Here is a 26,043-nt window from a genome sequence, read left to right on the forward strand (position 1 = left end):
GAACATGTAGTGCAGGTGAGAGGATTCGTGGTTACGTACATGGCCCCAAAAAAGCATGCAGGATGAGAGGAGTTTTGTCTCGAGTGTTGTCTTGATGCTGTTGGCTTGGTTGGTCTGAAGCATGTCGTCTGTCACCGAGCTACATGCCCTCTCGAGGTCTTCAAATTCCAATTGAAAGCCAAATGATAGCGTGTTAGGGAGAAGAAAGCTGCATGCCGAATGAGGCACTCTGAAAAGAGGTTCCAAAGGTCGAGGAAGTAAACATCTATTGAAAGACATCAAATCAATCATGGGAAAGGATTATGATCTTATGATCTCACTACTTGGCATATCCACACACACATACACACCAAAAATCATGGGAAAGCCAATTATTCTCTCTACTTTTACTAAAGATTATTGATATCAATAATCTACTTATCAAAAGTAGAGAGTTTGAAATCTTGATTTTGAGAATGTCAACTAGTTAAAATTATTATTTTTGACTATTATTAACAAATTCTTGAGATCGAATCCCGTCTTCATGATTTATTTTTTATAAAAAGAATAAAAAAATTATAAGGATCTAAACCATTTCAAGTGGTTAACCTCTCATGCTATGATACAACTACAGATTGAAATGGTAACCATTTCAAGTGGTTACCATTTACCTTTTAAGAAAGAATTAAAAAAAATTATAAGAACAACAATCTTGCGCTCAATCCCTTATTAATCATCCAATATTCAGAACAAGTCGACTAGACTCGACATAACATACGAAGAAAACCCGAGTGTTTAGTGCAAATGTAGATGAAGAAGAACGATTCGAACTCATGATACCAACAAAAAACATATGGTTGAGTTATTACAAATCCAAGAAAATTTAAGCTATTAAGAAAAGACCCAATATGCTTTAACAGTGTCTAAGATAAAAAGGATAGAGGAGGGTGGAGGCTAAGAAGATTTAGCTAATATCATCACATGAAATGCAAAGTGCCGAGCACCCATGCGTAGACAAATGTTATGTACACAACAAATCGATTGTATTCAATCTAAATCTTACATGTACCTTAAATCTATAGAATAAGATTCTAGAGTTTTTAGGTAGAATGCCATCTTTTATTGTTATTAAAAGATTAAAATGCATCTTTGAGATGAAAGTCAGGGAGAAAATGTAAGAAAGAAAGCCACAAGAAGATCCTTCTTTTCATTCAAATGGAAGTAGAATTCGCATAATATATAAATTAGATGAAATGGAAAAGATTTAAGGGAATCGAAAGGAATATGATGGAGCATTAATTTTACTTTCACATTAAAAGACATAGACTGGTTTATGAAGATTCTTATGTTCATGTGTAACAAGATAATTGGGAAAGCCATAATAAAGAAGAGAAAGATTAAGGCGTTTTCCTGTTTTGTTGAGAGGAAAGAAACTTTAATTGTGTTTAAATGTAGAAAGGTAAAGAAAGTATGCATATATATATATATATATATATATATATATATATATATATATATATATATATATATATATATATATATATATATATATATCTCCAATATAATAAGTTAATTTTGTATTTATTTCTATATATATACACACACACACACACATAAGTCACTCCAATGCTGATTTTTATCACCTATAAATTGACTATTGATATTTTTAACAATTTATTATGATTATGATAATATTATCGATTTTTTTAATTCATATATTACAACTAAAACTATTATTTAAATATGATATATTTAGTAAAAAAAATTGAGTTTTTTACGTCAATATTAATAGAAGGAATATAAAAGAAAAAAAGATTTAGTATTTGGAGGGGTAAAAATATATGCTATATTGAGAAGACAAATAATGATGGGTTAGGGTTAGTTGGATTGAGCTCAAATGCCTTAACAACGAGCCAAACTTGATCTCTTTGTATAAACCACGCTATATCTTTCACTATCAGTTGAATTACTATGCCCTTAAAATGCTTTTTCTTGCACCATTAATTATAATCCATGCAGTTAAGGGATCATTATTAATTCATATACCTTTGAAAAGCAAGGAAAAATTAAGAGAACACATATATTATTATAAATCAAATAATGATGAGTCTAAGTATATACCATATCAAACACTAACTCAACCCAATCCTTACCCCATTTAACCAAACTCTTTCTTTCCTTTCTTAGCAATGTGAGAATATTCTCTTAGATAATCCTTAAAATATTCTATTAATTTATGCTCTTAAGAAAAACAACTATTATTATCCAACTAATCTAAAAGATAAACCATGTGGTGGTGTTGATTGCTTCCTTTAGAGTCATCCATCATATGAGGAAAAGTTTGGTGCATAAAACATCATCCCACTTTAGCACATTAATTAAGAAACTAAATTAGCATGAGAAGATTTGGATTTCGATTGGGCGACTTCGATTCAATGGTCAACCCATTTAGATGTGGCGGCGGAATCTTCCATGGTTGATGCTTGAGCCGTCATGGCCAATACATATATATATATATATATATATATATATATATATATATATATATATATATATATATATATATATATATATATATATATATATATATATATATATATATATATATATATATATATATATATGATCACCCAATTAAACTTTTAGGTTGTCATCAAATCATGAGTTTAAATACTATAGCTAATCATATTATCATCTTATGTCATTCTAGTGCTACTGAGGCTACTAATACTTGAGATCTTTATTTACTATTATAACAATATAATTTTAATTAACTTTTTATTATATTAAATGATATAGAAAACGAGAATTCGGATATGAGACATATCACTTATACAATAATATATTAATCATTGAAATGTCTAGACTAATTTCAATCAATTGAAGTTAATATGATCATGAATTTATATAGGTTATGGTTTTCTAAGAAATCATAGTAGAATATGTGAATGAAATTAGATGGAGACGAGCTAAGAGAAGCTGATCCGAAGTCTTCTTCGTGGAGAGAGCATATTGTTCTAAGTTGGTATGGGATGGTATCTCCTCGACGCTTTGGAATAAGTTATTGATGGATCAAAGAGGTCACTTGAAGTTTCTACGCACAAAGTATGCATGCAATCATGTTGGTCGACATCATCGATCACCATTGTGCACTCCCCACAATGGCCACTAGTTGATGCTGCAAAGCCCATAGTGGCAGTTTAATGGAGATGGCATGGCAATAGCGTGGAAGTTGCTCCTACTCCCAACTCTTTTTTTTTGTCTTTATTATCACAACATATCAATGTGATAATGATAATGAGAATAGCATTCTATAATTGAAATTAAAAGAATTTAAAAAATGATTATCTTCAATCTTGTAAAGTACATGTCACAATGAAGATTAGATCTTTTATCCAAACACGTGCTACAAGCTATGTCTTAAACTTGATTGTGTTGAGTTCTTAATTTGGGGGAATCATATAGGTCTAAGTTCCTCTCATATTGATATTTTATTTTTCTTACCGTGTGTGTGTGAGTGGTGATGATGAAAATGAGATTTGATCCCAAAATCTTGATAGCGATAATCGGTATTTATCGACTAAGCTACTTGATATCTTCAATACTTCATTCTTGCTTTACTGTTATTTTTAATGTTAAATATCTTCTTATCATGAAAGTATTGGAGTGAACCTATCCGATTTATCAAAAACAAAAAAAAATAATATAGAGAGTTTTATGAAATTTATAATGTTAATGATCATTTGGATTTCGATATTTATAGTATAGACAATCTATCATACCTATCATCATAAATATTGTAATGTCATATAATATTATTTTGATCCAATTATAACATAAATTCAACTTCTTGGTCATTTCAATTATATTCTCTATGGGCGTTAACATCGTTTTGCTTAACCGCTAATATTTTGATTTCCCAATAAAAGCCTCAAATTTTTTATTATGTTTTTTTATTATGATGACTAAAATTTAGAAATATGTTAAAACCTTTATAAATTCGTTATCTTTTATATTGAAATATATAGACCTAAATCAAATTTAAGTGTTTATTTTTAAATTATTTAAAGTATATCAAAATACTCCCAATCTTTATCCAAAGCTCTCAAACGAATTAATTATTTTATGAAATATGAAAATATACAATAAGATTGATAACTAAAATTGGTGACATTTTAACCTACAACAATTATAATATTTTTAATTATTTCGGCTTAATACTATTTTGTTCGGTCTAACTTAAATAATAATAATAATATTATTATTATTATTATCATTAAATAATAATAGATTTTAGACTGCCACCTGTCTCTGAGGATAATTATATTATTTTAAGAAATTGAAGTTGAAATATAAGAATAAGGGATGTAATTTCGGAAAAGGTAAAATCTTGGGGACTTTTCCGACAAATCGCCCTTCCTCAGTATATATAAACGAGTGCCCGCTCTACACATTCCTCGAAGCTCCCCGCTCTTTCGCTCGCGACTCACTCCGGGATGATGTTGCCTTCTCTGTCGAGGTTTCTACAGTCCTCCGACAACCTCCACGCCGCGGGGCAGCCCGACCCCCTCCCTGTCGACACCGACCTCATCGTCATCCTCGCGGCGCTCCTCTGCGCCCTCATCTGCGTCCTCGGCCTCGCCCTCGTCGCTCGCTGCGCCTGGCTCCGCCCCTCTCCCGCCGCCGCCGCCGCCTCCTCCGTCTTTCGACCGACCGGTAAGGGTCTCAAGAAGAAGGCCCTCCGCTCCCTCCCGACGCTCTCCTTCGACTCCTCCGCCGCTCCGGGTGGCAGCGGGAAGCTCTCCGATTGCCCCATCTGCCTCGCCGAGTTCGCTGACGGGGACCAGGTCCGGGTCCTGCCGCAGTGCGGCCACGGCTTCCACGTCGTCTGCGTTGACACCTGGCTTGGGTCCCACTCATCCTGCCCCTCCTGCCGTCGGATCCTGGTGGTCCCCGCCGCCGCCCTCGCCACCTCCCCATCGAGGTCAGTGCCGGCGGGGCGCGGGCCGAAGACGGCACAGGATGCGGAACCAAGTAATCCGCAGCCCTAAAAATCCAATTTTTATGGAAGTAAAGGTACACATACAGTTCCTGTTTTCTAATAAGGTGTGTATTTTACATTTTACTTGCAAGAAGAAGTAATTAAACAATCAATGTAAATTTTACGAATAAATATTGGGAACAAATGTTGACCAAAGTTATTGAAGCACTGTAATATTCTACACTAAAAAACATTTTAATTTCCACATATTAACTTTTAGTTTTAAGTAAATTGAAGAAGGATTGGGAGCTACAAATCTGAAGCTTGTAGATGAAGTCATGCATCAAAACAACTCAAGTAGATGAAACTTGTTGGCAGATGGGGCAGAGCTGCATGCTTCATTCGACTGGAACATATTGTAGGCAATAATAGAGATTAGTTGCCTCAATATTGGATCCATGGCCTCTCTCGCCTGGACAATGTCATCAATAAACAAGAATCACAGAATTGTACTTTAAGTAGACATTGGAAAAGCCAGTCAAGTATGGTCAAACAGTTCACAGACCAACATAGAAGAACATTCCAGGCAGCTCCAAAAGCATATGCTAGTTAGGGGTTCAGTGGGCAGGTTTGGTGCATTTGTGATGACTTCTATAGACTTCCTGCATCTGGCATACTTCAAACCTACCCAATGGGTCCCTCCTAAGCTTCTGAGTGCCATGATGTTGTCCATGTTTATTAGCTTTTAGTGTGCCTTGCCACTTCAAACTTACTCTCCCCCTTGAGAGAATAATAAACCTTATCTAAGGAGACATTCTAATGATTAAGAAATAGTATGTGTTGAAGGCCTTAATGCGTTTTTTCTACAAATTAACTTTCTCACCTATAGTCTGTAAGCTCATGCAATTTAGAAAAGCTTATGATAATTTTATTTTAGTGTTTTTTATATATCTTTTCAAACGGTGAGATATTTGCTCATAGAGAATCTTAATAGAGCATATATGTTATTAACCATGATTATTTATATTTAAGTAAAATAAAAAAGATGAATTCTTAGAGAAAAGTCTTATCTTTGATAAATTCTCATAGAATATCTCAACTTTAAATTTTTTTAACAAAATACTCTTTTTTCCATAAATGATAATTTCCACCTCTACCCTGCACTGCCTCCTCCTTTAAAACATAATTAGAGTTTTCAGCATTATAATTGGTTCAAAAGGTATTTTTCATTTATATTATCATCAATAATTATTATAATAAATATACTTAAAAGTTTGATGAAGCATAATTATAATGACGTTCATGTAAGTTCTTTAAGTTTATATATATATATATATATATATATATATATATATATATATATATATATATATATATATATATATATATATATATATTCTAGTTGATAAGATGCGGTGCTCACGATACAACACATATTGTGTAATAATTGAATAAATTTAATAAAAATCACTATGTACCAGAAAATATTCTTAGATCCTCGCTAAATCATCATCGTTCACAAAGATATGTCATACAAATAATAAGCATGTCAAATGCTTTATCTCATTTTCAAATGTTCATAGCATGTAGTGCCATTTAGTGGAACTTATGTTAATGTACTAAACATGCAGACTCAAACATCTGAAGAAAATTATGCTGAATATATAATACATTATATATACAAAAACATCTAATGTTATGCATATAATGGCTCTTGCCTGGCAAGGAAAGCTTCTAAAGCTGAATTTTTCTCTTGATTGTCTCTAAATGTCACCCTCCGGCCATGACCTGAAAATGATAGTAGCTAATTGGTCAACAAACGATGAAAGATTATTAGAAAATGCATGAAGAAAGAACATGATAGTTCCAAGGATGTTGCAGTGAGGCTCCATCACAGATGCTGTTGGGGGCTTATACTCCTTCCATCATTTCATATTTATAGAACTGTTCTAGAACAGTCATATGATGGTTGTTTTAGTATGATATTAGATATTAGTAACAGGTTTCCTAGCTCGTCCCCAAATTTCACATTGACTAGAAGAATAATCAAGTGCAAGTCAGCTGATTTAGTTAGTCAACAGAACATCTACCTGGTAAGATCCACTCGAAGTCAAAGTCCAACAGTTTCCTGATACTCTTCAGTTGCAAGCTCACTGCCACGGGATAATTTCATTTAGATTAAAAAAATGAAGAGAAAGCATTTATCTGTACGTCAACATACCAGTAATCATTTCTTTGCTGATTTTGTACCTGATTGCTGGTTGTATATTACAGAAAATGCTAGATCTGATTCTTCTGATCCATAGAGATGGTCCCCGGTGAACAACACCTTCAGTGGCTTGTAGTACAAACAAACAGAACCCTGTGTGGTATAAAAGGCATGTGAAATCAATAAAACAAGCACTACTTAGGTCTAGTTAGGTCATTTCTGTATGAATGGCATAATCAAGCACCAAGTCGATTGTCAGACAAACCTAAAACCAAGTTCCACCTGGATACTGCTAATCTTGAAAATCAACTAGTAATTTCTGATAAAATAACTAGATATACTCCGTGCAAGTAAGCCAAGATTATATCAATTTACAATAATTGCAGTGACGACCTACCGTGAAAACCTCTGAAAATGGGAGAGCTTCAAAGTTCTAAGTATAAAACAATTACTTACAGACTTGTGTTTCTAGCTTGGTTCAAATATTCTTATGATTATTTTATCTTTCTAACTCTACCTTAGCTACTAAAAAACATAGAAATGAAAAGGCCAAATATCATGTCACTTCGTAGATTACTTGAAAATGTAAGAATTCATTACATAAATGAACAGAACAAACCACATCAGAAGCAGGAGCACCATATCCTGAGTATGCAATATCTGTGAAGACAAGGGATCATTTTTATGCAGTGAACCATACAGATTCATGTGTGGCAACATATGGTTTGATTATGTTCTTGCATGGCACTTAAACATTCTGAAAGTACAGTAAGTGTAAATATAGATTCTACATATTACGTTTCAGGGTCTTACTTCAGTATGGCCTGGAGTGTAAATGAGCTTAAGATCAGTTGCAATATCCCAGGGGCCTTCCCCACAAAGTTTATTTTCTACATCAGCAGTAGAAATCTCAACCTGATGCAATTACAAAATAGAGATAGTTTGTACATCATAAATTCTGATACAATACAAGAAGCTGAACATCAAAATCCTAATAGTGCAAAAATAAAATGAGTATCTGTATCACCAGCTATAATGCAAATCACATACAAACATGCTGACACAGCTAATCTTCGAGGAGCAAAATAGACGCAACAGTTAAGAGGCCTATGCCTCTTATACTTTGATAATTATTTCACATATTATATGTAAAGTGCAGTTCAGACAATTTATTCATTATATAATCAGAACAATCATTCACAAAAATACTTCAAATTCATATTCAAAACATTAAGGAGATAATCTCATTCATAACAAGTATAAACATGGCATCTAAATCAAACATGTCAAGACGACTCATGTCCTAATGAAGTAATGTGTTCGGAAGTATCTGACCAATCTCACAAACTAAAAAATGTATTTGACTGAAAAGGAAACAGTACATGCATGATGTATCCACACTTCAAAATTGTTAGCAATGAATTGTGCACTTAAAGATTACAGAACCTTTTTTTTCATTCTGTGTAACCATGTAGTGATATAAGAACATTCACACATAGGTGTAGCGCATTGATGCTCCATTGTCTCATGACAAACTGTAAGCCAATAGAAAGACACTAGCTATAAATCTAAAACAGTAGTAGCTGCTGCAACATCAAGGACCATAGATAGGAAACTGTTTTATTCTGAAAAAAACAGTTTACTCCCTAGTGCCACTATCTTGGATGTGCATAGTAACACTAATTTGTCTACAATCACTTCATTTTCATCAGTCTACTATAAACATATAGCACATACACATGGACAGTTGTAAATTTGGAATGTCCAAAGCATCAGGAGCTTTAATGACCAAGTTTTTAAATAAGGCTATAATAGTGAGGAGATTCACCTTGTAGACACATCCTCAGTGACCAGGTTTGAGACAAAAATAAGATCTCTATCACAGAACTAAGGCTGAGCCTCCTCCAAATCCACACACCTATTTTACCTCAATTCATGGACACCAACACTCTGACTCCTGGATCTTGTGCTATTATTTATCGAACTAGACCGGATAAGCATTATTTTCTTCGGCCAGCCAAATGCACAAAATAAGAAAGCAAATGACAAACAAAACTGTCCCTAGTAGACACTGTAGCTGCTTTTTAATTATCTTATCTGCAACCTTAGCAGTGAAAGCCTTCAGTTCCAGTTTTTAATTTTATATCTTTTGTTTCTTTCATTTAAACTTTCTGAAGAGCTATTAATATCATCCTCTATACCTCATCATCATAGACACATCCAGAAAATGTTGCTTATGCATAGTTGATAATGAGATTACAAGTGTAGTCAGCTGAAACTAATGGAATTTACAATATCAACTACAATGAAAGAACTGTGTAGGTGTAACTTCTTACATCGCCTGAATGGAGAATTCTTTCACATCGCATCCTCTTGCTCCACTTCTCATGATCTCCTACATCATCCCTGTTATTATAAATTGGTAACAGTCCCTGCTCTTCAATGCTAATTATTCTGAACAAAAATTTAGGAATAATATAACCGAGGCAGAAATGACAATGCCAGTGCCCAACAGGCAGGAGGAATACAGCTCACCCAAATGCAGCCGTACTATATATTGGGCACTGATTGACATTTGTCAAACCTCAATAATGCTCTGTACTTGAAGATTTCCAATAACATACTTGTGAGTCAAAAACATGTAGCGAACGCCTCCAAGCATCTCTATGTTGCAGGCTAATCTCTCTGTGAATCTTGGGCTGCAGAATAACCATGTCTTCTGATTAGCTTACTTTCTATACAAGTAGCAAGATTTGTCGGTAGATTAATTAGCTCTGTAAATTGCATCAAAAGTCAAAAATGAAAAATATGAATGAGTGACAAATTAGAATGCTACAAGCTAAATGCAACTATAAAAATCTATAAATTATAAAATTTCATCAAATTTTCCTCAATTTATACCACAGCAGCTTGTAACAAGACACTTTAGGTGAAGTGGAAATTGTTTGGTATTGGAAAGGATATTTGCTCACCATCAACAAAATTTCTGCACAATAAAATTAAATACAAGGCTAACTTGGATTAAGACCTTGGGGTATCAATTAAAATTAAGTGAGAAAGAAACTGCATCTCAGTTTGTGGGTCTTAAAATGCCAGATAATGAAAAAGCCTGCATTAGAAAAAAAATCATTTTATTCCTCAAGCTTGTTCAATTTCTGATCTCTTATATTGTTATTCTGCAGTATCTGCTGTGAGTTGGTAGTAAATATTAGCGAATTTTATCATTATTAGACATCTGAGTAACCTTCTTAACACTTGATTTCCTTTCTGTGGTTAAATATTCTATGTTGATGTTTCTATTTATATGCTGCAATAAAAATAGAAAAAATATCCTCTCCCATGTACAGAGCCTGGATTGGCACATAAAATGAAGGAATGAGGGCCAGAAAGAAACAGCTTCCTTTTATTATGTATCTATGGTCAATATTATTCAAAGTGACTCATAACTTCATAAAAAAATAGCAATTAAAATAATTAAAAGAATCCTTATCTATTTCCTGATACCTCAAGATCTTAATTATTGTGAGATAGGAAGTGACAAAATCTTTTTGGTCAGGTATATTGTCCAGAAGGACCTTGAGAAATTCAAAATCAGATATTGTAAATTTGAGTGGATGGTCCGTGACCCAAATGAAAATTAGAGAAATAACTTTTTTATTTTTGGCAAGTAATTAAGAATTAACTTAGCATTGAGACATTGCAAACTTTAATATTGTAATATACATCCAGTTAAAAGGTCACATAAAATATAAGATTGGTCAAAAACATAGAAAAACTATTATAATGCCTCTATTCATCAGAAGAACTGTGGTTAACACACATGTGATTCCACATTTTATGAGACAGGCACTAGATAAAGGGTGTTGTTTTTTCTTTATATTAGGTTTATTTTGTTTGTTGCATTCTTTCTTATTTTCTTTTTTCTGTTGGACAGGTTGGGAAGGTGGGAAGCATGATCTATGTATTAAGGAAGTGGTTGCATTAGCATTAGTTACTATCATCCAGGAACATTTTATTTGGTTCTGCAATGAGATTAATTACCTATCAACAAGTATGTTCCCTTCAGGGTGAGTGACAAAGTAGGAAGTTGCACCATAAGATCTCTCAGAGTGATAACCACAATGATAGACACCCTGCACATTAGTGAGTAATTATACAAAAATGCAATAATAAATGTTGAAAAGAGGTGCAGTTATCTTAACTTTCTCTCCTATTGGTTATTCTAATTTCTAGAAAAAGTATCTCAACTCATCAGATATTGAATCAAGTAGAAAGTTGATAGAAGCAGATGGTAAAAATTGAATTTTCCAATGATAGTGGAAACAGAATTTTCAAAGGCAACTTTTTACTCAAGAAATCAAATCACATTATATATATATATAATGGTTTGTAATTTGAGTGTGGTATCTAGGATTACAAGATTAACCATGTATTTTGTGTATTATATAATTTCCTTCCCTCCTCTAAAATCATTTGCTATTTCATAACTGAATAAAAAATGCAGACAAAGGTTCGAGGCTTCAATCTAGACTTTGAGTTGTTGAATGGTAAAAGGTATTGAGCAAGTTTTTGACAATATCAAGCCAAGTATAAAGTAGCTCCCATCTTTGCTGACTTGGTTGGTTGGAGAGAGGATTTATAGAGGAAAATAACAACAAAAGTTTCACATTTGAACTTTGCACCAGAAATTCATATTACATTACAGCATAAGATCAATGCATTAATTAAGCAGATAACAAGAAAATCAAAGCAGCAACATACAGGGATGTTCTGCTCATCTATTGGAAGAGGAAACATCTTCTGAACTTCGAGAATCTTGTTGTTGGGCCTCTCAGTGTGTATTGAGCTGGTTGGACAAGAAAGCAATGCCTGCAATTGAATATAATGATTAAAGTTAGAGGAGCATGCCTCCATGCATAAAAATCTTCGGTGCTACTTTTTCCGAAAGTCTGCTACTTGAATGGTCTTAAGCTTCCAGAATCTTATGTAGCAGAGTAGAATATTCTTTGCCATATTCTTAGGTCAATGACCAAGAAATGTTCCCAAAAGGCACATAAATTGACTGGGGAAGATTTTGTGGCACAACTTAAATTATATCTAAGATCATTAGTTCATGCCCATCTATGTGAAACTATTTCAGGGTTATAATGCCTGGATTTAGCAAAGAAAAAAGAAAATTTGCAAACCATAAAATGTTAACCAAAATTTGTATAATTTTTTTATTTCTTCCTCCTTTGATAGATAAAGGCATTTAAGATTGCACATCACCACCAAAGAGCAAAGATCTGTTTTTCTCTGACTTCCGAAAGTCTATAAGTAGTGGAAGTGCCTTTATTACTTGACCAGAAAATAAGTTTAACTATTTAACTACTTCTTTTAGTGTGCATTAATGAAATCCAAACTGACACAACTATCTGAAATATCTGAGTTCATTTATCATCAAAATATCATAACTCTATCGTGTTGGTTCACAAATTGTAGCAAGATTTTATCACACAACACCAAAATTGTTGAGGACCAGCCCTAGCGAGTTAAGAGACTCTATTTTATGTTAAATGAACTCAAGAATTTCAGTACAGTTCACTTATCACAACGAATTAGATGATCAATTATATCCAGTACTCAAGTTCATTATTGTCAAAATCTCACAACTCTCTAATGTAGGTCCTCAACAAATTTTACCTTCAAGACAATTCTGAGGAACAGATATAAAAGGTGAAAAGAAAGGATGCCTTAATTATCCAATCCTTTGATTTTCCCTCAGAAAACAAGTTTACTAATTAGTTGCCTAAAATCTACCTGATTAATTACCAGGATCACAAGAAACTTTATTTATTTGCAGCAAGGAGTTAACAATTACTTACCTGGAGGGCTTTAATCCTTTCTTCCTCGCTACTCGGCTGTCTGGTCACGGCAGACATGTCATCTACCCGCGTAAAAACCTCCTGCATACAAATAACCCCACATAAACACCAAAACTATCAAATACTACAGGTTCAGCAAAGAGTCATCAACTCGATCACTCACCGGAGCCATCCAACGGCAGGTATCGCAATCGATGCACAGGTGATCTACGGACGAACAAACAAAGATTAAAAAACAAGTCATGAGTCCCAAATTACCCGCCAACGATCAAATTCCAACTTACCTACAAAGAATTCCCCCTCCACGTTCTGTGACCGCTTCCGACGACCGGCGACGGTGGCCGTGGCGCTCTCGGCAAAGCGTCGGCCAGCATCTCGGCTCCTGCTGGTGAAAGAGAATGGATTTGGGAGCCGATATGTAGGGCACAGGAAGCCACCTCGAAGAGCCATTTCCAGAATTACACTCGCACCCACTTCCTTCCCCTCTCGGTGGCGGTAAAATGAAAACTAAAACCTAGTTCTCCATTTTTTGGGGCCGCGAAGTCTTTGTGGATAAAATAAAAGAAACATATATATATATATATATATATATATATATATATATATATATATATATATATACACACACAAAAGATAAATGATGATTTTTCACTAAGATAAGTGAGGAAGACGTACACAAATATAAATATAAATATAAACATATAAATATATAAATAGTAATCTTATTTAAATTCCTATCCAGCACTGTGTAAGAAGAAAGAGTGCACCAATAATTACCTCAAAATATCCATCTCATTGTCACATTTGGTGAAATGCTGATCGACACGTGACAATCGTGCAGGCTCTTTGATTAATACTTGAGACACACGTGACTTCAATTTTATATCGCACAAGACACACGTGTCCCAACGACAACCACAGACGTGGTTTCCAAGCAACCGATTCAGAACCATGTGGCTGTAAATTGCACATACAAATCATGTGGGCATAAATTAGTATAAGCGCTCGGATCTCTTCCTGCTGCTGATTTAAATACATTGCACAGACGTGGTTTCCAAGCAAACGACTCAGAATCATGTGGCTGTAGATTGCACATACAAATCATGTGGGCATAAATTAGTATAAGCGCTCGGATCTCTTCCTGCTGCTGATTTAAATACATTGCAGGTGGGTAATTGGAGAGCACCACAAGGATATCAAGACTTCGGTGTTCTTCCTTCCTTGAAATCCTCTCTGTTCAGCTTTTGATCTTGCGGCGTTCGATCCTTGCTTCAGAGATGGTGAGAGGCTGTGGCTTCCACTTCGTCACAGAGGTTGCGCCACCGAAGCTGATCGCAGTTGTCAAGCACAAGGCTCCGCAGATGTTGGACACCATTGAGGAGGAGGAAGAGGAGCTGGATTCACAGGAAACACTCGCAGTGCCACGGGAAAGCAGTCCAAACAAATGGCTACAGAACTAGAAGAGAAGAAGATGTGTACCATGGGAATATGCTGATGCAGCTCCAAGTTTTGAGTGGAAGGCTATTTGTCTTCACTGGATTTAGCTCACCTTTGTCTGAGAACAGATGTTCTTTGAAGTTTTTTTCTTCATTTAGCTTAGGCAATAGTTCCATGAGAATGATGTGTAGTGTGATGTTGCATATGTAATCCATAATGCCTAAAGATACTGGTCTGATTGCATCCATCATCTTCTGAGCAATTTCTGTTGGATGCTTTTTCTGAAGCCTGGATGAGAGAGTGCCACTGGGTTAAATTAGATCACTGAATTCCAAACATCAACAAAGCCATGAGAGAAGCCAAGCGCCTCCCCTACTTGACAACAACCTGTTTTTACCTCCACTTATCTTGACCCCCACCAGCAATCAAGCCAGCCGTCCTTTTGCCCATTCTTGAAGCCTTCCTGGCTTGGAATTTTAGCGAGAAGCATCACGGGTTCATGCCAGTCACCAGCAATTCCAGGTTTTTGTTTCATAATGGTGACAGTTTGGTTTAAGGGATGGAGGAACTTAGTAGATGCTCAGCAATGTCACCTAACCTGTCCAAAAAGATTGGAAGTAAAAAATATAATTAGAAGGAGAACATACCAAATTTCTAGATATATATTTGATGTGTTAGTTTGAAAAGTTAATACAACCAGACTACACCATAGAGTTGATCCTAGCAGGAAATAGTGATCCCAGCGTAGAAAAAGAATATTCTGGTACCAAAGGAACAAGAAAGAGAAACAACAAAATATAATACAAATATAGAAATAGCACAAAAAAGATTTGTATGGTTCATCACCTTTACTTACATCCATGGAGAATAAAATTTGATTATTTCATATGAGAATAATAAAATATTGGAAGAAAAACACTCTATCTTGACTTAACTCATACTCAACTTTTTGTATGAATACATAAACCTTGAAGACAAATTTTTATCATAACTTTTCTGGATCAACTAGAGAAAGTTCCAAGATTATACCTGATAAAATCCTTGAGATTCATAAGGTATTTATAGGGCAACAAGTCCCTGACCACGAAAGGATTTTTTTTTTTAAGTAAAAAATCTTTTCAAACTTGAATTCATTATCATATAACTTATATTGAAAGAAACATATTTTCCAGTAATGAATCCGTTTAACATAATAGTCATTATCTTGGTGATAATACTTTATCAACTTTGTGTCTCTTGTAGCAAAACATGAAAAATTGACCGACTTGAAAAATACATCATAATTACACACACAAATTAATTCATGGTTCACCGTCATTTTTCTCTTCTGTTAACCTCATGTTTTGTGGGGTTATATCGTAATTACACACATGAATTAGTTCATGGTTCACCATCATTTTACACTTCCATTAACCTTGAGTTTTGTCGGGTCCTTTTAGATGGGCAAGACAAGGATAGCCTCTTCTCAACCTTAGCTTGTCTTGAGAAAAAAAAAAAAAAGAGAAAAACACTTGGTTCAACACTTATACAAATAAATAACCAATTCATCATGTATGGCGGGAAGTGAACCAATGATGACATTTAATTTTGTAGAGAAGCATTCATTTCTTTGTCTTTCTATCAAAAAAGAACTTTTTTTCTTTACAATTGTCTATATCTCAAAATCATTCACCTCACTTTTTCTTTTTTCAGAACAAAACTTCGCGTTGTAGGCTTGTGGATAACTATATTTCCCTACATGTGTAACCTAATTTCAGCTTTCGATGCAATCATTCTTTTATCAGGATGATGAACCATTAAAATAACTTTTAAAACTCCATCTTCAATCATCACCTCATAAACAAAAAATATTCAAAAAAATCTTATGTCATTCAAATATCTTATGCGATTATAGGCAAACCCCCCAAGTCACTACTTTTTTTTTGCAGTATAAAATATCTCAATTTAGGGTTTTTACATGTCTGTCATTCAAATCTTATACCATTAAAAAATCAAATATTAATTCATATATGCTATCAAGTTGAATTAATAAGCCATATCCCGTGAATATTATACTAAGAGGATGCTAACTAATTATCTAGCTAAATTAAACATACAATTTACCTCAGGAAACAGCCCAAAAGAACGATGTATATGACCACACGATGATGTCCTACTTGGAAAGAGATTTATAGAATTCGAGAAATCATACAATCCATCGACTGCTGCCCCGCCATGCTGTGGCGCATGGCCGCCCCAAGAGCCCTCAGCGTCTCGCTGCTGGCTTTGCTCTTCCTTGGTTGCCGCAGGATCTCTGGGGTTTTGGTGTTCGCTCGGATTTGGGAGGAGACGAAAAGGACACCTCCTGAAGCATTTAAATAGTTGAGCCGGGTCGGGCCGTTGTCGGCTTAAAATTGGGAGTCGGACCGGTGTCGGCTTGGTTTAATCCATGGCGGTCTATTAGATCTGGCGAGGACCGAAAGAATCGATCTTTGCTCTCTCCCTCCCTCTGCCTTTGCCCATGGCGGCTTCGACTGCTCGGTTGGTTGAGAGGCGGCTCACCTCTCTATTGGATCGAAGTCTTCGATCCCAAAACCTTCTTCCCCAAGGTACCTCTTTTAATCCAAGAATCTCTCTTCCAGATTTGCATCAAATGTTTTTTCGAACTTTTGTCGCAATTCTTTCGGCCCTCTTGTAATTATTTTCAGCCAAAGATCTTTAATGTTTTGTAGATCAATTTGGAAGTACATGAAGGCGCTTTATGGGTCGTCGTTTTCCTTGTTCAACTTCTTAAGTAATTGTAGGAGATAGTAGTATGTAGACTCTGTCGAGAGATTTTGGTGCTTGAGAATGACGATTAGACGGGAATATTGACTATTTATTCTATCTTTTTCTGTATCGTGAATGCTCGCCTCTTGGTTTATTATAGCAACTCTTCAAGAAATTTGATGATGCTTCCTTTGTTGGAGCTAAAGCTCGTTTAAGACAGATAAGAATGAATTGAAGTGTGGAATTAAGTTTTCGTGGGGTTGCTTAGTTTATGAGTGTTAGAAACAGCTTCTGTCGGGATAGTGGTAACATAATCAAAATCCTTATCAATTTAGGTTGTCATGAACATTTGAATTGGATTACCCCAGGAACAAAGCATTAGTTTGCCCCCATCCTGAAGTGTGAAATATGAAGGGTTTATTTGGTAGGATTAGTTTCTTTTTCCAGGTTCCAGGTGATGGTTGGTTGATCTGATATTTCTGTCAGGGGTAGAATACAAAGTTGGCCATTTGTGAATAAAGCATAAGGAGGGTTCTACCTATTGACAACAAATGCAGCTTTGAAGGCCTAGTGTTGTTCATCACAAAGTGTCAACATCAAAGAAAATAAAAACTTGAGAAATAGCAGTGAAAGAAAGAGAACATACATCACTGAAGTTGTTCAATGAGTATGATGTTCTTGCACGAGTTTCTCATGAGTTGCAAAATAAAGAAACATCAAATTTAAGTTTATGTTTGATGTGGTAATCCATATTCAGTGGATGAGGAGGCCACAAAGCTATTGCTGCAAAGAGATGTTTTTATTTTTTTCTGTTGTTCCTAAAATATTATCTGCTTATTAGGGACATTACGGTACAGAGCTCAATGGGCACAAAGGATTCATGTAGCCAATCTCAAAGAGTTGGGACATTATGGTTTGTTGTTATTTTCATAGTACTGTGATTATCTTCAAAGGAACACTAAAAGATGTTATTGCAAAATTATAGATATTCTATATGATACTTTGATGTCAGTGTTCCTTCACATAGGCTTCTTTTTAAGGTTTTACATCATAATATTTTTTGATATATGAATTTAGATAAAATATTGTACTTTCTTGTGAAAGACTAATTGTGCATGTATATTTTCTGCATTGGCTACTAATAAGCCATCCCTTGGGATGGCCTAGATAATTCTACAACCTTTCTAGTTCGTCAACTTTTATCATGTTTCCTGGTGTTTCCTGTTAAATGTCAGAAATTTTACATTCTGCGATGAAGTTGATTATTCATAATACTAAACATAAAAATTATTTGTTGATGCAGGATATGCATGTTGTTCCTGTTTAGCTAAGGGCATAAGAGGTGTCCAAACAAAGACAGAAACACCTAATATAGTCAATAAAGATGACAAGAATTCTAAATCTTGTCAGGATGATTCAAAACCAGTTTCCAACTCAATCAAAACAGTTAGTGCAATTGATGAGGAGAACAACATTAAGTATAGAGCTTTCTCTAGCCTAAAAGCATCCACGAGACATGATCTTGCCATGATCTTTACATGCAAGGTCTGTGAGACTAGATCAGTGAAGACAGTCTGCCGTGAATCATATGAAAAGGGAGTGGTGGTGGCTCGCTGTGGTGGATGCAATAATCTTCACCTAATTGCAGATCGACTCGGTTGGTTTGGCGAACCGGGTAGTGTCGAGGATTTTTTGGCGGCACAAGGAGAGGAGGTGAAGAAAGGTTCAGTTGACACTCTGAACCTAACGTTGGAGGACTTGGCTGGGACTAAATCATCATGATCCTGAAACTTCAAACGGTTTTATGCTTGTGTTACAAAATCAACTATAATGTTGTACGAGTTAATAGGAGCTGCTTATTGGCTTTATTGTTTTATGTAATCAGAAACAGCATAGTCTTCGATACTCGTATTCAGAGTGATTTGAACAAAGGAATTGTTCCTGGCCTTTTTTGCTGATTTTGCTCCCCTGATTCATATAACAGGAGTGGTCAGATGGTCAAGATGTTTGAAATATTTTGGTCTGTTAGATCTTATTATAACAAATCATTGCTGTTGTGTATGTTTGATGCTCTTGGAAGAAGTCTTTTCTACCACTCTGCTGTGGTTCAAAAACTCCATCCCAAAACTTTATAGATCATATAAAAAATACACTATAATCATAGAAAACAGGATTGCCACAAATTGCTGCTGTGGAGATATCTACATGACACGACTTTTGTGAAGTAGCTGTTTGTGAACTTATATATGAGCTTTCCTTGCATGTTTGTCTCCTGTTGTGGCCTACCATCCATCATGTGTTGTCGATGGATATGCTTCATTCTCTTTGCTCGAATGTGAGCCCTCCTTGTGCATTTCATCTTTTGTTCTCACTCATCAATTGTTGTGTCATTCTTCTTTCTCTTGCGTCTCCTCTTCCTTTCCTTTTTCTCTTCCTTATACTTGATCTTCTTTTCTCTTAGTTTCTCTTTCTTCAATATTCTTCCTCTTGCTCTTCCTCCATGACCCCTTCCTCTTCTTATTCTTTCTCTTTGAGTCGCTAATATCAACTTGAGTCACCAGTACCGACCGATATATATCAACTAAGGATCGATAGGGTACCCAAAATAATATTTTTTAATTTAAGATTTTTATTCAACACCACCTTCTTACTTAGTTTACAAAGTCCAAGCTACATATTTTATCAAGACTTCTAGTCCTAACCAAATTTCTCTAAAGATAATCTTATCTCGACTCAACTCTCAAATTTTAGATATTATTATAGCTCAAAAGTATATTTATGTTCCAAGATCCTCTCCTAAATTAATTTTTTAGAAAAAAAATAAAAAATCTTAAATAATTCATGTGATCTCCTTTTATGTTATTTCCATGCATAATAATCCTTGCAAGCTTTGACATTTTATATTATTCTCATACGGTCTATCTCATCATCCCGATGTACAAAATAAAACACATTATTTTCATGACAAAAGATTATCATTTATCTTGTCATAAAACCATATTGGGAAATAGTTTGAAAGGTATGAAACTTGAATATTCATAGCAAAGGGAGAAAATAGAGAGACAATAATAGGAGTTCCAAATTAAATCTTTTATTCACCAGCTGCATCTCAATAAATTTACAAACCATAAGCCATGTATATCCCATGCACATACCAATTTTAGTAGGACATTATAGTCCTCGTCAAATTCCTGTAATAATAATCTTATCTATAATCACCATATATCCTGATACTCTGTGGAAAGCTTCCTAACCACAACACAAATATTTGCTATGATGTAGCTTGACATCTGTTGCTGAATAAGCTGCAAGAAATATAAAGTAGAATCTGCCTAAAGATGAAGCTCACCATTGAGCAGAACTTTAAATTCACCCCACTAAACAATTGTGGCAGCTGCTTCAAGACCATTTGACAGAGAAAGAAATAGAAAGAGCATTCTAGTGGTGTATCTAATGCCACCTTTGATGGATTAACCGACATGCCAAAGATGATCATCAAGAGACAATGAAAGCACAAATGTGATTTTGAAGAGCATATATAGAGACCAAATGTAGCTGAAATGTACTTTTTCTGTTCTGGGCTCAGGTAGAAACTCTATAGTAGTGTAAACCAAAATGTCCAAATCCAAAATGGTCTACTTTTACAACCAAATCCTACAATCAAGTTTGGTGTGTCATCAGCTCCTTAACGAAAAAGAACCGATGATTCCACAACCTTCTTTAACCAGAGTTTTCAGTGTACCATCGGCTCCTTAGCGAAAAAGAACCGATGATTCCACCATAACCTGTCAACGTTATTTGAAGACAGAATTTTCAGTAATACAGTCTTTTCAGCCCAGTGATGCTATGGTGACATCCAAAAACTTACAAGGGGGAACTATTTACATTGAGTGAGTGGTGAAGAAGTCAAAGTCATGATGTTTAACTCTAAGCTGGTTTAACCAGGATTGTGCGGCATTGTAGAGGGTCCCTATCATTTCGTTGTCTGAAGTTCCTGAGTTTCTCCATAGGCTCCCCTGCATTCTGTAAGTGGAGAGACCAAATGGAGACAGAGTAATTGAGTTGTTCCCTATCTTTTGCTCCCTTCGGTTTGTTCTCGATATTGTAGAACAGAAGTCCTTTGCACTTTCCACATGTCCAACATTATCTGCAAGGGTGTCACATTACAAGAATATAGTGAGACTAGATGATATTAGTAAAACTGTCACAGCAGCATAACAGCTACAAAGAACTGTTGGAACAAAATTGTTGGCACTTTTAAGAGGTAGTCTTCCAAATATAAGGACATCAAGCATGCTTGGTACCTTAATCCATCTTTGAAGTCTAAATCCATATATTTTAAGAGATGGCATAATAACAGGTACCTTGCCACTACTCTACTGCATACACGTCAAACATGATCAAATATATATGTAACATAAGAAAAATATTACACGAGTTATATTATCAATTCTAGGAACCCATGCTTAAAAATGTGAAATGAATGCAAATGAACAATAGAGACTAGGAATTCTTGGAAAACATTCTTAAAAAACATGAGATGAATTGTAGAACATAAGAATAAAAAAGAACGAAAATGTACTAACATCAACACAATGGAACATCCAATTTTGAAAATGCATCTGAAAATTTTCCAGTAATGTTTTAACTGCTGTAACAGGCAGATGTCACATAATTTTCTAATACAAGTTATAGCTACTCATTTCAGGTTTTGCTACTGACATGATATAAATAACCATAAAGGTATATCTGGTACCTCTGAGGAAATGCACCTTAGTTAATAGGACAGAGTATTCAATCATCTGCAGTTCTTGATAAAGCAATGGAGTCATGTTCTCACCAACAGCAAATGTTTTGCAACATTCATATTGATTTTCTATATGAGCCAATTCAGTAATTTATTCACTAAATACATATTGCTTGGAAAAGGTATCCATACCATCTATCTCTTTCTTGATTTCTATCTAAGAAAACATGGACCAAATGTATAGCAAGGATTTAAGTGCCAACAGCACCACTTTAATGGCTAACAATGACACATAACTTACTATTTGTTCTTCTATGTAAATAATGGACAAAACATGCCAAGCATTTAAGTGCCATTGGTTAAAAATAACCTGTTGCATGTCAATGCCATTGGCAAGCATGGCTTAAAATTGAAATACAAGCATTAGTGTTGGCACCAGTGCTTGACCAGGTCAGTACGGTCAAGCATTAATACCAGCCGATCACCATAAAATTTTTATTATGTTGACTTAATTATGTGCCTCTTACATTTTAAACAATAAAAACATAAGTAAAATGTCCAAAATGCAAAATAAAACAATTAATTAACAACATATGAGCATTAAAAATATGTTCAATAACATGTCATTATGTAATGTCTTCCTATACTAGTACCAAAATGAATATCATGGTGCCACGGGAGGTATATGTAGCTGGTGATCAAGTTTATAATTTTTTAGATCCCATGAATGATACTACCACAACAACCAAAGTTTTCATGGAAAAGGGGTCAATACTGCTCCAAAAGTCTGCGACTCTTTCTAATTCACTTCAAGTACGACCTGTTTCAAATGGCCATGAGAACATCATCAACGAGTTGTATAGACTAATTTCAATCTACAACTGTCTTATATTAGGGATGATGACCTTCAACATGCTTAGTACAGTTAGATTTTTGGTACTACTATTCACTGGACATTTATGGTTTTGATTATTTACTCAAAATCGACTTCCTCACTCCAGCATCCTTACAAGATTTTTGCACACATTTTCTTGATATGACTTATCATAGGGCTCAAAAGCATATATGATTCATTTCTAAGAATTTTTCTAAAAAAATATTTTAAATTAAAATCAATAGAGTCGTAATTACTTGAACTGGTAGTGCCTGGTCCAGCACACACTAATCAGTACCGACCTGTAGCAATACGTGGGATGGGTGCGTATAGTAGTATTCATGCTGGTGCATCCAAATCAAATTTGTGCAGGGGCAAGAGAAATTGTTTTCTGTCTGAATAGCCCTAATCTTCTGGATGAACTTATGGATAGACAGTACTTACTTGATCCTCTTAATTGTTTATCAAGTGAGAAAGTCTTGAACAAGTTTTAACTCAATATAACACCTTCTTTCATTGTAATTTATGTGGTATCCGTGTCAATTTCAACTAGTATTCAGGAAAAAGCTTCTTAACCCTAATAACTGTACAAAGCAATAGATGCAGCTTTTTCTTCCTATTTGTGTCATGTTTTCTTATCGGGTGTTATCTTCACCATGACATGTTTGGAGAACTTATGCTAGCATATCAAGATACTGATACACAACCATTTCCTAGCAAATAATTTTAGAAGAGAAGTAATATATTTGCAAGGCACGTTCCAAACGACTTCTAAACAACTATTATAAAATAACATATTTACAGAACAAAGGGATGAAGTGCTTTGATCATCTAATGGCTTCATAAGAAAAAAATGCATACCTTGGAATGATGCAGATATAGTATGGTAAGTCAGGAAACATGCCGATAAATCCTTAGCATTTCTACATATCGGAATATGATAAATTGGATACCTGATTATGCAAAGTATATAGTAGGAATTAGAAATAGAAATGGCCATCTCTTTGTGGTGAAAGAGATGTCAGTAAATTGCAACTCAATCAGAAACCTCCAGATGTCAGTAAATTCCTAGTAAATACATAATTGACTAAAATGAAAGACTCATGTGCTATGCAATCATCATCCTATGGACTAAAGAAGTCTATACCACTGCTAACTCAGCCATGGGATCCGAAGTGAACCCAATAACCCAGGATTTTTAAAGACCCCCAATGTTTCCAAATATCAAAGGAAAGAAATGGACATACCAGGCAACAGACATCCAGCTAGCTGGTGACATTTCCACACTCTTGAATGACATCAAACCAGGAAAATGTTCTGCCAATTCATTTACCTATATAGCAGCAATTAAGGGAAAATGAATGAAGATAACAAATAGACATGCAGGTTTAAAAATAATTTAGTTTCAACTCATCAAAATAGAATGAACCATGATAAAGCAATGAGCGTACAAGAATCATTGGCACAAAAATCTATACCTTGTCCACGAGGGGTATCCTTCTATAAGGAGAACCATATTCTATATAGTGAAGGTAAAGCTGCCCCAGGGTTTCTTTTGAATGCAATGAACTCTCCTGGCTAACATCAGAATCTTCTGACAAAGCATCTGATGATGACTTGGACATCTTTTCACTCTCACTGTCATCACTAAACGATTCACTCTCGCTTTCTTCCAGCGAAATCCTGCAAAAGAAAATTAAAATGCAGCGTATATTAGATTTCCTAGGATTGGAATCATATGCAGCATCACTGTTCCATAACAGTGGTTTAATCACTGACCTTGAACAAGGAAGAGACTTGTTAGTGTATATTTGGATAGCAGATAGGTATGGAACGTAGTATTGGACTACATTCTCATAGTTGTCAGGGACGATTGGAACACCAGCACCGTAGGCGCTCCACTCACTATACTGGTCCCAGAGGTCTCCAAGGGTGAAATACTCCGACCTGTCCTTGCCAGTTGGTTGCCAAAAGTTATTGTCTCGTGTATTCGGCTGCGTTGTTATACCAGAACTTTTCAGAAGTGATAAAAGTAATAGCCATTAATTAACCAAACAATCACAAGAAATACAAAGAAGCTGTTTCAGGAATGGAAGTCAGATAAAGGCATCCGAATTTGCTAATTGATCTGCAACAAGAGAAGAAAATACAATTCCAACATCGGTCCCATAACAATAAAAAAAACTAGAATTGTCATCTTTTGATATTAACACTGTTCATGTCTGCCAATCTCTTCTTTAAGACTACAGAGACCTATGAAAATGTTGGCTTCATTATAAATCAGAGAATCAAAACTATGAAATAGCCTAATTTATTCAATAGAAACGCAAGCAAAGACAAGAATCAAACGCCCAAATATCGATCCATCCACCATACAATCTTTTCATATCCATTTAAATTTTATGCATAGAAAGGTCCATTGAGATGAAACGACATATTTTGATCTGAAGGCAAGAAGATTATATTGAAGCATAGATTTTTCAAAGAAAACTTGCCAGATCAATACAAGTAAATATGGTAGTCGCCAAAGAACAGCAAAAGAGAAAAGGAACCTCGTGACTTTGCTGAAATGACAACAGGAGATCTTTACATAACCGAAAATCGAAAAAAAAAAAAAAAGAGGCACCTTTGAGAGAGAATAAACAGGCACTGAAGGCGTGGTATGAGCGAGGAAAGACTGCAGATTCGATGAGTGCTTTCGCGCAGTAATCTCCATCGTTTCCTTTCCCTATGCCTCACTATTCTAACAGGCCTCCCTTTCTTACCTCTCTACTCCTCTTCTCCATCTTGTGTTCCACAAATAAACACCATAAACACGACACAAATAAGAAGAAGCACGACTAGAGACCAAACAAGAACAGCAATTGCGGCACAAGAAGAAGAAAGGAGATTTCCCACTCTATAAATATTTATGATCTCCTTATCTCCCACTCTCCAAACGCTAAAGAAGGAAAGAGGCAGCCTTCCGGTTTCGATTATCTATTAATGCATTAAAATTGACAAATCCGAATAAATATTTTCCTTAAACCCCGTCAATCCTGTCCAATCACCAAGATTCAGTTCATCCGAATCAACTTGACCTCCCAAATCACCACCACCGGGAACAAACCGAGACCAAACCCGAATGGGAGGAGGAGAGGGAGAGGAGGAACGAGGAGAGATCGGCTTAGGTCGAGGCCGATGGGATGCCTGCTTTCCACCGCT

General features: G+C 35.2%; 4 protein-coding genes and 1 long non-coding RNA gene across 8 annotated transcripts; 2 read left to right on the top strand and 3 right to left on the bottom strand.

The window, feature by feature from the left end:
- Positions 1 to 4,451: 4,451 nt before the first annotated feature.
- Positions 4,452 to 5,079, top strand: LOC135608909 (RING-H2 finger protein ATL8-like). Its single transcript, XM_065101969.1, has one exon. It carries the CDS (start codon positions 4,476 to 4,478, stop codon positions 5,028 to 5,030), a length of 555 nt encoding a protein of 184 aa, XP_064958041.1. The 5' UTR covers positions 4,452 to 4,475; the 3' UTR covers positions 5,031 to 5,079.
- A 1,356-nt stretch (positions 5,080 to 6,435) lies between these two features.
- Positions 6,436 to 13,577, bottom strand: LOC135609526 (uncharacterized). Its single transcript, XM_065102879.1, has 11 exons — positions 13,318 to 13,577; positions 13,197 to 13,240; positions 13,034 to 13,114; positions 11,931 to 12,038; positions 11,211 to 11,302; positions 9,794 to 9,868; positions 9,506 to 9,575; positions 7,983 to 8,084; positions 7,211 to 7,322; positions 7,051 to 7,113; positions 6,436 to 6,748 (listed from the first exon to the last, which is right to left on the bottom strand). The coding sequence occupies exons 1-11, from the start codon at positions 13,481 to 13,483 to the stop codon at positions 6,657 to 6,659; spliced, it is 1,005 nt and encodes a 334-aa protein (XP_064958951.1). The 5' UTR covers positions 13,484 to 13,577; the 3' UTR covers positions 6,436 to 6,656.
- A 438-nt stretch (positions 13,578 to 14,015) lies between these two features.
- On the bottom strand, positions 14,016 to 16,802 carry LOC135609527 (uncharacterized). 3 transcript variants are annotated; one of them, XR_010485805.1, is made up of 4 exons: positions 16,662 to 16,780; positions 15,168 to 15,230; positions 14,868 to 15,068; positions 14,016 to 14,758 (listed from the first exon to the last, which is right to left on the bottom strand). It is a non-coding gene; the product is annotated as an uncharacterized LOC135609527 (long non-coding RNA). The 3 variants fall into 3 exon arrangements; XR_010485803.1 differs by lacking the exon at positions 15,168 to 15,230 and having other exon boundaries at positions 16,662 to 16,802; XR_010485804.1 differs by lacking the exon at positions 15,168 to 15,230 and having other exon boundaries at positions 16,574 to 16,786.
- Positions 16,803 to 16,854: 52 nt separating this feature from the next.
- Positions 16,855 to 19,176, top strand: LOC103980585 (uncharacterized protein C24H6.02c). Its single transcript, XM_009397024.3, has 2 exons — positions 16,855 to 17,058; positions 18,522 to 19,176. The coding sequence occupies exons 1-2, from the start codon at positions 16,971 to 16,973 to the stop codon at positions 18,998 to 19,000; spliced, it is 567 nt and encodes a 188-aa protein (XP_009395299.1). The 5' UTR covers positions 16,855 to 16,970; the 3' UTR covers positions 19,001 to 19,176.
- Positions 19,177 to 20,724: 1,548 nt separating this feature from the next.
- LOC135609528 (uncharacterized) lies at positions 20,725 to 26,043 on the bottom strand. 2 transcript variants are annotated; one of them, XM_065102882.1, is made up of 7 exons: positions 25,738 to 25,876; positions 25,466 to 25,625; positions 24,619 to 24,833; positions 24,318 to 24,522; positions 24,087 to 24,172; positions 23,701 to 23,792; positions 20,962 to 21,365 (listed from the first exon to the last, which is right to left on the bottom strand). In XM_065102882.1, the coding sequence occupies exons 2-7, from the start codon at positions 25,553 to 25,555 to the stop codon at positions 21,100 to 21,102; spliced, it is 954 nt and encodes a 317-aa protein (XP_064958954.1). In that variant the 5' UTR covers positions 25,556 to 25,625; positions 25,738 to 25,876; the 3' UTR covers positions 20,962 to 21,099. The 2 variants fall into 2 exon arrangements, with proteins under 2 accessions (XP_064958952.1, XP_064958954.1); XM_065102880.1 differs by having other exon boundaries at positions 20,725 to 21,365; positions 25,466 to 26,043.

This window comes from Musa acuminata, chromosome BXJ2-4 (assembly GCF_036884655.1).
Source record: "Musa acuminata AAA Group cultivar baxijiao chromosome BXJ2-4, Cavendish_Baxijiao_AAA, whole genome shotgun sequence".
NCBI lineage: Eukaryota > Viridiplantae > Streptophyta > Magnoliopsida > Zingiberales > Musaceae > Musa > Musa acuminata.

What these genes read in the sequence shown, in the direction of transcription:
- LOC135608909 (XM_065101969.1), top strand. Translation starts at nt 4,476, where the DNA reads ATGATGTTGCCTTCTCTGTCGAGGTTTCTACAGTCCTCCGACAACCTC.
- LOC135609526 (XM_065102879.1), bottom strand. Translation starts at nt 13,483, where the DNA reads ATGGCTCTTCGAGGTGGCTTCCTGTGCCCTACATATCGGCTCCCAAAT. An exon ending in CCTGCCGTTGGATGGCTCCG is followed by an intron (nt 13,115 to 13,196) that starts GTGAGTGATCGA and finishes ATTTGTATGCAG; the next exon opens with GAGGTTTTTACGCGGGTAGA. An exon ending in TAGATGAGCAGAACATCCCT is followed by an intron (nt 11,303 to 11,930) that starts GTATGTTGCTGC and finishes ACTAATGTGCAG; the next exon opens with GGTGTCTATCATTGTGGTTA.
- LOC103980585 (XM_009397024.3), top strand. Translation starts at nt 16,971, where the DNA reads ATGGCGGCTTCGACTGCTCGGTTGGTTGAGAGGCGGCTCACCTCTCTA. An exon ending in CCAAAACCTTCTTCCCCAAG is followed by an intron (nt 17,059 to 18,521) that starts GTACCTCTTTTA and finishes TTGTTGATGCAG; the next exon opens with GATATGCATGTTGTTCCTGT.
- LOC135609528 (XM_065102880.1), bottom strand. Translation starts at nt 25,555, where the DNA reads ATGGAGATTACTGCGCGAAAGCACTCATCGAATCTGCAGTCTTTCCTC. An exon ending in AAGTCTCTTCCTTGTTCAAG is followed by an intron (nt 24,523 to 24,618) that starts GTCAGTGATTAA and finishes TTTCTTTTGCAG; the next exon opens with GATTTCGCTGGAAGAAAGCG. An exon ending in TATATCTGCATCATTCCAAG is followed by an intron (nt 21,366 to 23,700) that starts GTATGCATTTTT and finishes ACACCCTTGCAG; the next exon opens with ATAATGTTGGACATGTGGAA.